The sequence below is a fragment of the Toxorhynchites rutilus genome, chromosome 2 (genome assembly GCF_029784135.1).
Source record: "Toxorhynchites rutilus septentrionalis strain SRP chromosome 2, ASM2978413v1, whole genome shotgun sequence".
Lineage (NCBI taxonomy): Eukaryota > Metazoa > Arthropoda > Insecta > Diptera > Culicidae > Toxorhynchites > Toxorhynchites rutilus.
This window is the reverse complement of record NC_073745.1, coordinates 165,166,993-165,179,993: the sequence shown is the minus strand read 5'-3', so window position 1 is coordinate 165,179,993 and position 13,001 is coordinate 165,166,993. Positions and strand designations below refer to the sequence as shown.

General features: G+C 39.0%; 2 protein-coding genes across 12 annotated transcripts in view; one reads left to right on the top strand and one right to left on the bottom strand.

Annotated features, from left to right (window-relative positions):
* The window catches only part of LOC129767200 (uncharacterized), a 71,399-nt gene that overhangs the window by 34,599 nt on the left and 23,799 nt on the right, over positions 1–13,001 (bottom strand). The window lies entirely within an intron of this gene.
* The window catches only part of LOC129767201 (transferrin), a 33,994-nt gene continuing 23,596 nt past the window's right edge, over positions 2,604–13,001 (top strand). The window contains exons 1-2 of one of the 10 annotated variants that reach the window (XM_055767851.1): positions 2,604–2,864; positions 6,070–6,321. In XM_055767851.1, coding sequence (XP_055623826.1) covers positions 6,219–6,321 — 103 coding nt within the window. In that variant the 5' untranslated portion in view covers positions 2,604–2,864; positions 6,070–6,218. The other 9 variants (XM_055767850.1, XM_055767843.1, XM_055767848.1 and 6 more) reach the window with 9 other exon arrangements.

The window sequence follows — 13,001 nt, the reverse complement described above, 5'->3', positions numbered from 1 at the left end:
AATTAATTGAAGGCGATTTGACGCTGATAAATTTCGCCTTCAATTGCACCTACCTTTGCTAATGAGTCAGCCCTCTCATTACCCGGAATTGAGCAATGTGAAGGGACCCAGACAAAGGTAATGACATAACAGCGTTTGGATAAAGCACTCAAAATTTCTCGTATTCTCTCAAGAAAGTACGGCGAGTGCTTTTCCGGCCTCACTGAAAGGATAGCTTCGACAGAGCTCTGACTATCCGTTACAATGTAATAGTGTTCAACAGGTCGTGAGGCGACGCTGTCCAGCGCCCAGTGTATTGCTGCCAATTCAGCAATATACACTGAGCAAGGATACTGAAGACTGTGTGAGGTGCTAAAAAATTTGTTGAACACTCCAAATCCTGTGGACTCATTCATAGAGGACCCATCAATAAAGTACATATTATCACAATTGACACGCCCATACTTTGCTTCGAAAGTCGTAGGAACGATCCCCGATCGATGATAATCTGGAATTCCATAGATATCCTGCTTCATGGACAGATCAAAATGCACAGAGAAATTGATGTAGTCAGGAAAACAAGCACGGTGTCCCGAAACCATGTAAACTATGAAAAACAATTATAATCGAAAATTACAAAAATAAAATCAGATATTTTTCGTTGTGTAATATTTTATTAAACAAAACTAGCTTGGCTTTAATTTGATACTCCCAATAATGCTACAAGCTCTGTTTGCGTTTGACATCCATCTTAATCGAGTAACACTCTTATTCTTCGTATTCAAACTTTTTCGGTTGACCCAGACACTTTTTGTCTTTAACACGTTGAGTCCCGAATTTTTTTTGCTGCGCTTTCCATTCAGTCCGCATTAAGAGCTTTTGCACAATATCAGTGTTGGTCCCAGCTCCCAAAGAAACTTATTGTATAAATAGAAAATAGTCAGAAATTCGACTAGAAAGTAGTCAAATTTTGTAAAACATCCGAGAACAAACTGTATCTATTTTTATTTTCTTATTTTGTAACCGTCAGACCAAGTCAGTTAGCGCTTTCCTACCGAAAAGCTCAACGTCGGCCCCTAGGGATCAACGTGTTAACAATCGAATCACAACTTTTAAATCGTCCAAACTATTCCCTGCAAAATCGAACCGATAGTACAGAGTCACCATAAACAGAAAACCAAATTTCCCGCTTGTTTGCAACGAAACTCGACATTTTCAACACAGTAAAAATTGAACTTGTTGTGCAAAATTCAGCGACTTGTTAAAAATACTCGATTGGTAGATGTCGACACTGTACGATTCAGCAAAAATCAGATGTCGCTGTCTACTATTTGTAGGATCTTGAACCATCTTGTGTAAACGGTTCGAATTCAGTTGAGCAGCCAATAGTAAAAACAATAAGTATTTTTTCTTGTCTCGCGTTGCGTTTTGCAGAGTTTCGTGGAGTTCTAACGTTGCACAAAAATAAAAACAATAAGTACAATAAGTAACGGAAGAAATAATAGTACGATATGGCGGCTAAGTTCAACAATGAGAATTCCTAAGAAAATAGATGTTTGATACCACATGATAAATCCAGACTAATGCTCTGGCCACGTGTTCAATATATATAATACTGACGATGAAGGATTATAGAGTGAGTTCTCATCTCGTAGAAGACGAACGTATTATTATGAAATCCCATAAAAAGTGGAATGGGAATAACTGGTTTTAGGATTGTCACCTTCAACGGAATGCACGGGTCGTCGAAGCAGTACCATCATTCACTGCATGTTAAAGCTGGCTGAAGTCAAGTCGTCAAGTAGTTCAAGCTTGCTAATTTGTCATTACAATCTCTTTTGTGGTGATTGCTATCATAAGATCGAACATATGATATTGTTTTGAAGGAATGTGAATAATCCAAGTCTCAACTATCGGAAAAGTTGAGTTTCTTCATATTTTTGACTTATTAAACTAATAATGAATTCGAGTACTCCGGTTATCCGCCTAATGGCATGGCAAGGTCACCACGGATAAAGAAATTCGCGGGTAACGCAAATAAGGACTAAGAATAAGGTGCAAACAAAAAAACATGAAAACTGTGTTTTATTAATACAGAAATCAATCAACTTTCTCCATCTGTAAGGTCGTGTACAAATTTCAGGAAAGCCTTTAGAATTACTATGGAACTCGCTTTCGTGGATCACCCGCATCGAGGAACATCCATTCGCAGATAATCGAGGTTCTCCTGTGTATATGTTAAAGTGTGGTAATTCAAAGTACTTATCTAACAGAAAACTTTCTCGGCTCTGCGACAGATCGAAGTAAAACTACATTGTTAGGCGAAAATCCACTTATAAATAATACACACTTCAAATTTGTATGGAATTGTAATGGTAGCTAATGTGAAAGCACAAAATGGGTTATTTAGTTATTTCTTATGGCATAAACAGTAAATTGGCAAAATGAGCATACAACTTAATTGCGCTGGATTAAATTGACATTATTCCGTCACACGCGGTAATCAACCCAAGGAAATCTTGTTTGGAAGTGACATGTTAGGTACATCACACTACTATAGACAGACATGTGTCTTCAACCAACATTTAACACGCATGGATACACTTGATAGGGTACTTCCCAACGAATAATTTCCCAGGTATCTGGTGACGACAGAGCTAATTTGTTTAGCACTAGAATGTGATCAAAAGCCGGTTTATCTGAAACCTCATACGTTGCGTTCGAGGTTTCAGTTTCAAGACGCACGTCATCTCAATATTCCATCAACCAACACTAAAGTACACATTGAATAAAAAACAAAAAAAACGGATGGTCCACGATGATGTTATTGTGGTGATTTGTGGTAGCCAAAATTCACTCCAATCACCCTTAAAATAAGTTTGAAGGTGATACATCGATCTTACGTTCGTACTCAGTATCATTCCGTCCATCATTCGGACAGCACGCGTCCAGCAATCATTCGATTAAGTTTGATCGTTCGGTTTCTCGTTGTGAAACAAATACTGTAGGGATGAAAAGTGTGAACTTTTAGCATGGATTATAGCTATGAATCCAGTATAGTGTATCAATTGTTCCAACTGAAATTTTGTGTGCAACCATCTAATTAGGAGTTTCAAGGACAACTGAGCACAAGAAATACAGTGAAAATGACCGCGATTGTGGTGTGATCAGAGTATGATGAAGAGAGCTGACTCACGCAACTTAAGTTTTCACTGTTTCGGGTTTTTACGGGTTTTTACCAAATCAACAAAATTAAAAATGCGAAATTAATTACCGCTTTAAAATGTGCGATTCTAGTGACCTGCTTTATGCAACTACTATATTTATTTTATTAATGGTGGCTTTTCGCGTGTTGTCGGTTAGTGTAAACACCTTGTAGGTTGAGTGTTACCTGAGCAGTCATAAACCGGTGCAGACAAGGCCGTCTATACGAACGCCGCTGTTTCGATGTTTGCAATTACTGTTTTTCATTTCTTTTGTTACTGACCGCTTCGATTTTGACCATGAAAGTGAAAGGAATGAGAATTTCGTCAAAAGCGCATTACTTGTGGATTTCGCCTTTCTGCTCTGTTTGGTTTTTCCTTGTACAGTAACGAATTGGTTTCCGTTCACCTTGTATCGGTTTTCTATTGATTGGAGTTCGCCTTCCACTTTTATGAACCGCTGCATTCAGCTGATTGTAGTGGTGTGAAACAATGAAGGAAGAATTTGACCATATAGCCAACTTGTGCTATTTCTATGAACTTTTTTTGTTTCAATTTAATTGATAATAAAATAAACTTTGTGTATGTGAGAGATACATTACTTCATAACGAAAACAATTATTGTCGTAGACGAAGAAAAATTTTTTGAATTGTGTTTATGTTTAAAATCTTGAAAAGCATTGGGACTTTTAGTAAAAACTTTTAAAACATTGTCAAACCACATATGACCTCCAGAAACATGAAACATTCTCCTTTGATCTATTAACTCGGATTTCCGAAATTGCAATATACGAGATGTATGACATCGCTCAAGAGGATCACATGTAACTGAGATTTAAGTGACACTTATTTTGTAGTTTCCAGAACAATGAAACAAAACGGTAAAATTTTGCGCAATATTGGTACAATATTTTTAATTAGATTTGAACTCATTAAAATTTATTGATTTGTATAGCGTGAACAATAAGTGCTTGAGCATGTTATGATATTGATGAGATTTCGCTTTACATCACATGATTCTTGACCAAGATAAGACGTTTTATGCTTTGGTAAGCCCAGAAGTCTGTTTTTACCTTAAAATCATTCAAAATAAAAATGCCAAAACAATAGAAACTGGATTTCTGTAGACTATCCATGAGTCTGTTTTTTTTTCTTCGGATCGCAATCTCGGCTATGCCTCTGATTCGCTTCAGAAAATATAGGGTGTGTCACATCAAATTGCATCACGGAAAAAACGCTGTAGAAATTCGCCCAGTAGACCGATCCTTTTGAAAATTTTAGACAGTAAAATAAAAAGTATTAAACAACTTTTGGCATTTTCTTATTATTCATACTTCGAGCCCAAGCCCGTATGCTCGCACCTTCCTCTTTACCCCGTCCATAAGGTTCTGTACAACGTCAGGTTGTAGTTTTTTTGAACAGAAATCCATTTTCTCTTGAAGTTCGCCTCCGATTTGACAACTTTTGGGTTCTTCCGGAGGGCCTGCTTCATAATCGCCCAATATTTCTCTATTGGGCGAAGCTCCGGCGCGTTGGGCGGGTTCATTTCCTTTGGTACGAAGGTGACCCCGTTGGCTTCGTACCACTCCAACACGTCCTTTGAATAGTGGCACGAAGCGAGATCCGGCCAGAAGATGGTCGGGCCCTCGTGCTGCTTCAATAGTGGTAGTAAGCGCTTCTGTAGGCACTCCTTAAGGTAAACCTGCCCGTTTACCATGCCGGTCATCACGAAGGGGGCGCTCCGCTTTCCGCAAGAGCAGATCGCTTGCCACACCATGTACTTTTTGGAAAACTTGGATAGTTTCTGCTTGCGAATCTCCTCCGGAACGCTGAATTTGTCCTTTGAGGAGAAGAACAACACGCCCGGCAGCTGACGAAAGCCCGCTTTGACGTAAGTTTCGTCGTCCATTGCCAGGCAATGCGGCTTCGTCAGCATTTCGGTGTACAGCTTCCGGGCTCGCGTCTTCCTCACCATGTTTTGCCTTTCGTCGCGGTTAGGAGCCTTCTGAACCTTGTATGTACGCAGGCCCTCCCGCTGCTTGATCCGCTGGACGAATGAACTTGACAAATTCAGCTTATTGGCGACATCCCGGACCGAACTTCTCGGATCACGTCTAAACTGCTTAACTACGCGCTTGTGATCTTTTTCACTGACGGAGCATCCATTTTTGCCGTTCTTCACCTTCCGGTCGATGGTTAGGTTCTCGAAGTATCGTTTTAGTACTCTGCTGACCGTGGATTGGACGATTCCCAGCATCTTACCGATGTCTCGATGTGACAGCTCCGGATTCTCGAAATTAGTGCGCAGGATTAATTCACGACGCTCTTTTTCGTTCGACGACATTTTTCCAAATTTACGAAAAATTGACAGTGAAGCATGGCCAACGTGATCTATACACTCTTATCTGATTATAAGCGAAAGCTGAAGATATAATTCCTAAAAATTAAATTCCTACAGCGTTTTTTCCGTGATGCAATTTGATGTGACACACCCTTTAGTGTTCGTCGATCACAAAAAGTAAAAATGACATACACCTCCAGTGTACGTATTATTTTCGCCATCACTGTATGCTACTGGAATTCCCATGTCTGATACAAAGAAAATTCAAAGATTTGAAAACGAGGGGGCCAACCCGTAGCCTTGAACTGCATACATTATGTGAGAAACAAGTTATACGAATTTTGCTTACATCACTTCAAAGATTTATGCTTTAAAATTGGTCAAGAGCGTAACGGTGTCAATGCTCTGTCGATTTCAATTCTCGGTTAGGCTATGTGATTTATCATCGAGAGAAGTGTTATGACCCGTACTTTGACATTCATTTAATCATGCTTGCCAGAAAATTATGATCTTCCAACATTTATAAATATTTAAACCCTATTATAGTTAAGATTCACATGTGAAATGATGTAGAATGACATTAAAAAGTGCAAGAACTTTGTAACGAAGGAAGAAAATACAGTGAAACAGTTTATAGTAAAACAATCCAAAGTATTTGATATTTTAGACAACTAACAGAGTGAAAATACAGGAAAATGCTACCAATACGATATGCCTACTGGTTGGCACTGATTTTTTGTTTCGCAGATGCACAATCGAAGGAGTTGGATAGAAGTAAAACAGCAGCAAACAAGAAATGTAAGTTCACGTTTTGTTTAAATATGTTTTAATTTCTAGGTTTCAGAGAGTAAAATAAGTGTGTACATTAAATTGAATATATAAAAACAAGTATTACTCGGACAAGGATAATAAATGTCACAAAAAAAAAAACTATGTTATAATAAATCAATTACATTTTTTTCACATTTTAGATATCTGTTTGTCATTCCTGACTATCTGCTTGCTATAACGATTTTGTTTCCGACAATATCGGAAATGGTGTCGATCGTAGCTAATGGCAACAGGATGTGTTGATCTCATTAGATAATAAATCAACGTGTTTGTTGCGTGTCCTTCCAGCACGGTTTTATAATAGGGCCAACTATTCCTCTCAGGCCTCAATTTAAATTGTGCTTGTACTGGAATACGACCAGCTTTTCTTTCTCGAGCTTCATATCGGGTGACTTTTATTGGTGGTTTACGTTGTGTTCAACCAAAAAGTGTTTATCATCTCATCTTGTGCGAATATGGCAAAAAGATAACAAGCAAATCCACACTTTACAGAGGTCTTTCGTAACAGCCAAATCGTCTTTTCGAATTGTGACATACTATAATACTTTCTTAATTGTACTGATATATCGGAAAACCAGAAACACACCATTCGTTACTTTTCTGTCGTGGAATAGAGTCGCCTTCGTCACAATTGTTTAAATCCTGCCGATAAAAAGAACTTCCGTATTTCGAGATTTTCCGCGATGCTTGAGCGCCTTCCATTAATCGCTTGAATCGTCTCGCATTCGATCTGACTTATGGACAAAATCTAGTTGCTGCAACAATTCTCCCCGAGTTGATTCTTTCAGAGTAGCAAATTGGCGCATAATCTTCCATCTGCATCTGTTTCGTTCCTTACCGCAAAATATAAGACTCGTGTTGTTTTATTTTTTTTTATTAGGGTGCACATTTCCATTTTAGAGTGGTCCGAAAAGTCGACTTTTTCTCGCTTTTGGTTTTTTTTTCTACAAAGACTTTTTTAAAAAAATTATAACTTTTGGACTACCAAAACTTAACCAAAACATCCAGAACAAATTATGCAAATAACGCCCCTATCAATCGCATGATGCGTATATACAATCAGCACTGCGAAATAATTGACACAACAATGAATAAAAAAACAGCTAAAACAGAAACATGTACCGCAAAAATAATATTTAACATAAGAAAACATTGTAACATTAGTGTATAAGTGTGTAGTCTACATTTGTTTGACGAAATGAATAAATAAATAAATAAATAAATTTAAATCCAAAAAATTAAGCCAATCAGCTAGAAAAAATGTAACACTTAGTAAAAATTCTGTAATTATTGATTGTTTTTTTTAGTTTACCTGGGTTCAGATTCAAGCGCGTTTTTTCTTGAAAGCTAATGTATTTTTACATAACATATCCAAAATTCAGAGAGACGTTATTTTTTGTTCTTGAGTTATGATTTTTCAACATTAACATTTCCGAAAAATCATTTTTTCCCTTATTTCCAAAACTGATATTTTTCAAAAACCCGACGTATTGGTATTCTTTGATAAATACCACACTTGCGTAAAAATCGGATTCTAGTCGCATAGATGTAGTCCTGTCGCAAAGGAATATTGAACGAAAACTGAAAACATGTTGACTTTGGAAAGTCATAACTCTAAAACGAAAAGAAACACCTCTCTGATATTTGCTTTCAAGAAAAAAATATAACTATAACGCATTTGGTTCCGATACCATGTAAACTATAAAAAAACAAATACAATCAATGATTATGGAAACAAAATCAATTTCTTCAGGAAGTATTTTTTCAAAGAAAATTAGTTTATTGGCTTCAATTTGATATGCTGATCGTCTAAATCAGTCCAGTACAGTGTTGCCACATTTGAATCTGAACCAGAGGGGTTAAAAATCTTTCTCATATGTATTTTTTTCCAAAAATCTGTACCACCGAAAATATTCGTTGTAGAGAAAAAAAATAATAGCATGAAAAAAATACTCATTTAATTTATACAAATACTACATTTACATTTGCACGTCATTCGTTATTTGACGATGCTCATACATAGTTTTTCTGAATCTAGATTGCATTTTTTTTTTTATTAAATCGTTTATTTTTACAGGCTCAGTTACATAAGTTTAAAGGAGCCAAACTCCTGACTGTATTGTTACAAGTATATATAAACATTTTTCCTTAATTCTAATGTTAATGGTGTAGAAAACCGATTACTCGCGGTCTACTCGAGTTTAGAAGGGTGACATATTTTCTTCAGGAAAAGGAAGGGATAAAAGGATATGTTAACAATGTTTACTCTCACATTCACACTCACATTCATTACACTCAATTCTTAAGCCTATCTTATATCTAATATGTATTTACATTTCACCTTATTCTATTGTCAATGAGAAGGGATTTGATTTCTCGCGAAGGAAAAGGAAAAGGAGAATATAAGGATATAAGGACAATCAGACACGAAGATCGATAACTTTCAGGAAGACATATATTTGGGACATGTAATCAAGGTCTAAACCAGCCAACACATCTCTCACCGGCACATTGGGCTGCCTTCCTCTAGCCCGAAGAGAGTTTTCTAAATTCGATCTGGCAACAAGATACTCCTCGCACGACCAAACAACGTGTTCGATGTCGTGGTAACCTTGGCCACAGGCACAGATATTGCTGTCGGCGAGATCAAAACGAAAGAGTAGCGCGTTTAACGAACAGTGATTGGACATGAGTCGGGAGAAGGTGCGAATAAAGTCCCGACTCAAGTCCAGACTTTTGAACCATGGTTTGAGGCTAACCTTAGGGATAATTGAGTGGAGCCACCGGCCCAATTCATCTTCGTTCCATTTGCGTTGCCAGTTAACAATGGTATTTTTACGGACTAAAGAATAAAATTCATTGAAGGCGATTTGACGCTGATAAATTTCGCCTTCAATTGCACCTACTTTTGCTAATGAGTCAGCCCTCTCATTACCCGGAATTGAGCAATGTGAAGGGACCCAGACAAAGGTAATGACATAACAGCGTCTGGTTAAAGCACTCAAAATTTCTCGTATTCTCTCAAGGAAGTACGGCGAGTGCTTTTCCGGCCTCACTGAACGGATAGCTTCGACAGAGCTAAGACTATCCGTTACAATGTAATAGTGTTCAACAGGTCGTGAGGCGACGCTGTCCAGCGCCCAGTGTATTGTTGCCAATTCAGCAATATACACTGAGCAAGGATTCTGAAGACTGTGGGAGGTGCTAAAAAATTCGTTGAACACTCCAAATCCTGTGGACTCATTCATAGAGGACCCATCAGTAAAGTACATATTATCACAATTGATACGCCCATACTTTGCATTGAAGATCGTAGGAACGATCCCCGATCGATGATAATCTGGAATTCCATGGATTTTCTCCTTCATGAACAGATCAACATATACAGAGGAATTGATGTAGTCAGGAAAACAAACACGGTTGGGAATATACGAAGAAGGATCAACCTGCATAGAGATGAATTCATGATATGAAGTCATGAATCCAGAATGAAAATTTAGCCCGATCAGCTGCTCAAAATTTCCGATCACCAATGGGTTCATAAACTTACACCGGATGAAGAACCGAAGAGATAATAAATTGAAGCGATCTTTTAGTGGGAGTAGGCCTGCCAAAACCTCGAGACTCATGGTATGCGTTGAGGGCATACATCCCAACGCGATACGGAGACAAAGATACTGAATTCGCTCGAGTTTAATGAGATGTGTTTTGGCAGCTGATTGAAAACAGAAACTGCCATACTCCATCACTGAGAGAATAGTTGTTCGATACAACATTATAAGATCTTCGGGATGGGCTCCCCACCAGGTGCCGGTAATTGTACGGAGAAAGTTTATTCTTTGTTGGCATTTTTTACTCAGATACCTAATATGGGCCCCCCAAGTACATTTCGAGTCGAACCAGACCCCAAGATACTTGAATGACATAGCATGAGTGATCGGTTTACCCAAAAGTTGAAGCTTTGGTTTTGCTGGTCTATGCTTCCTAGAAAAAACCACCATCTCTGTTTTCTCCGTGGAGAATTCGATCCCTAGCCCAATGGCCCAGGTTGAAAAATTGTTCAAAGTATCTTGTAAGGATTCTTGCAGGTCGGATTCGTTTGATCCTACGACAGACACCACTCCATCATCTGCAAGTTGTCTTAGGTTGCAATTTTGTGTAAGGCAATTGTCGATGTCGCTTACATAGAAGTTGTACAAAAGGGGGCTTAAACATGAGCCCTGGGGGACTCCCATGTAGGAGATCCGACTTACTGTCGAATCCCCATGAGAAAAATTCAAATGTTTCTCACAAAGCAAGTTATATAACATATTATTCAATAGAGGCGGTAGACCCCGAGAGTGTAATTTGTCTGACAAAACCTCTATTGAAACAGAATCAAAGGCCCCCTTTATGTCCAAGAATACTGAAGCCATTTGTTTTTTTTCGGCGTAAGCCATTTGAATTTCTGAAGGAAGCAACGCAAGACAATCATTCGTCCCCTTGCCCCTGCGGAACCCATATTGTGTATCTGAGAGTAGGCCATTCGTTTCAACCCATCGATCAAGGCGAAACAAGATCATTTACTCCAACAATTTCCGTATACAAGACAGCATTGCTATTGGGCGGTACGAATTGAAGTCGGACGCGGGTTTTCCGGGTTTTTGAATAGCTATAATTCGCACTTGTCTCCAATCATCTGGAACAATATTATGCTCCAGAAACCGATTGAATAAATTCAATAAGCGATGTTTCGCCACATCAGGGAGGTTTTTTAACAAGTTGAACTTAATTCTATCCGTTCCTGGAGCCGAATTGTTACAAGAAAGGAGAGCAAGAGAGAATTCTACCATCGAAAACTCGGAATCAAGATCGCATCTATCTTGTGGTATATCTCGAACAATTTTTTGCACAGGAGCGGAATCGGGACAAACCTTCCGTGCAAAATTAAAAATCCATCGATGTGAATATTCTTCGCTTTCATTCGATGAAGAGCGATTTCTCATGTTTTTAGCCACTTTCCATAATTTTTTCATTGACGTTTCTCGTGACAAACCTCCCACGAAATTTCGCCAATAAGCACGTTTTTTCCCTTTGATCAAGTTTTTAAATTGATTTTCAAGGTCCAAATACGATTGAAAATTTTCAATGGTTCCACGTTTCCGAAAAGCTTTGAATGCGTTCGATTTATCCTGATAAAGCTTGGAACATTGGCTATCCCACCATGGATTGGAAGGCCTTCGACGAATAGTGGAGCCTGGGATGGGTTTCGTTTGAGCGCGAACCACGCTGTCATAGATCAAACGAGAAATGAAGTTATACTCCTCCAATGGAGGCAAACCATCTCTGGAATTGATGGCTAGAGCAATCGCGTCCGAATATTTTTTCCAGTCAATGTGTCTTGTGAGGTCATATGCCATGTTTATAGATTCAGAAGAATTCGACCCAATGGTGATGGAAATTTTGATTGGCAAGTGATCACTACCGTTGGGGTCCTGTATTACATTCCACTGGCAATCTAACGATACTGAATTCGAGCAAAGCGAGAGGTCAAGAGCACTTGGGTTAGCAGGAGGTTTAGGAACACGTGTTGTTTCCCCAGTATTCAAAACGGTCATATTGAAGCTGTTACAAAGGTCATATATCAACGATGAACGATTGTCGTCGTACTGTTCCCCCCAGGCAGTTCCGTGAGAGTTGAAGTCTCCCAAGATCAATCGTGGCTCAGGAAGAAGTGAGCACATGTCAACAAGTTGCTTGCGGCTAACCGCAGCTCTCGGGGGCCAATACAAGCTGACAATACAGAGGTCTTTTCCTCTGATGTTTGCATGACAAGCAACAGCTTCAATCCCTCCAATAGGTGGAAGGTCAATTCGAAAAAATGAGTGGCACTAATTGATCCCCAATAGCACCCCTCCGTATCTGTCATCACGGTCCAAGCGTATAATATTAAAACCGTGGAAAGATAGATCATCTCGCGAAGAAAGCCAAGTTTCGGACAGAGCAAAAACATCACAATTCAAGTTATGAATTAAAAATTTGAATGTATCCAATTTAGGGATAGGACTACGACAATTCCACTGTAAAACAGTGATATCTCCGACCTCTCTATTTGAATTAGACATCAAGAGAGATAATCATTGCAAGGAGGGGCCATGTTTGCATCAATTGTTGCAAAATTGTCTTTAATACTGGAAGCATTGAGATGACAATGGTTCTGATGGAGTCGGAAACATTAAAACACTTGAAGATTTGATCCAAAAGGTCAGACAACTTTATAAATCCCGATTGGGAAGTTGAACTGGACGGAAAAATAGGGACAGTTGGGGTTTTTGATGTCCCCTCGAGTGCTGGGTCGTTCGAAGATGAACTATTGCCACGGAAGCCAGGAGGAACCTGATTTTGCTTGTCCGCTGCACTCGATTTTTTAGGCAAGCTAACAGGGGTTGTCACCGGAGGGACTTGTCCTTGAACTTTGAGAGTGGTCACATTTTTGCGCCGGGGATTCCCTTGGAAAATGAACGGTGTGCCCCCGTTAGCTGTGTCCGCTTCCATTTCGTCAACGGGCAACGTGGCGAAGGCATTTTGTGTGTTGATTGGTTGCTGTTCTTGAGCCGGTGGATAAGCGCCCTTCAAAATTTCCGCAAAAGAGCGTTTCGAGCGTTCCT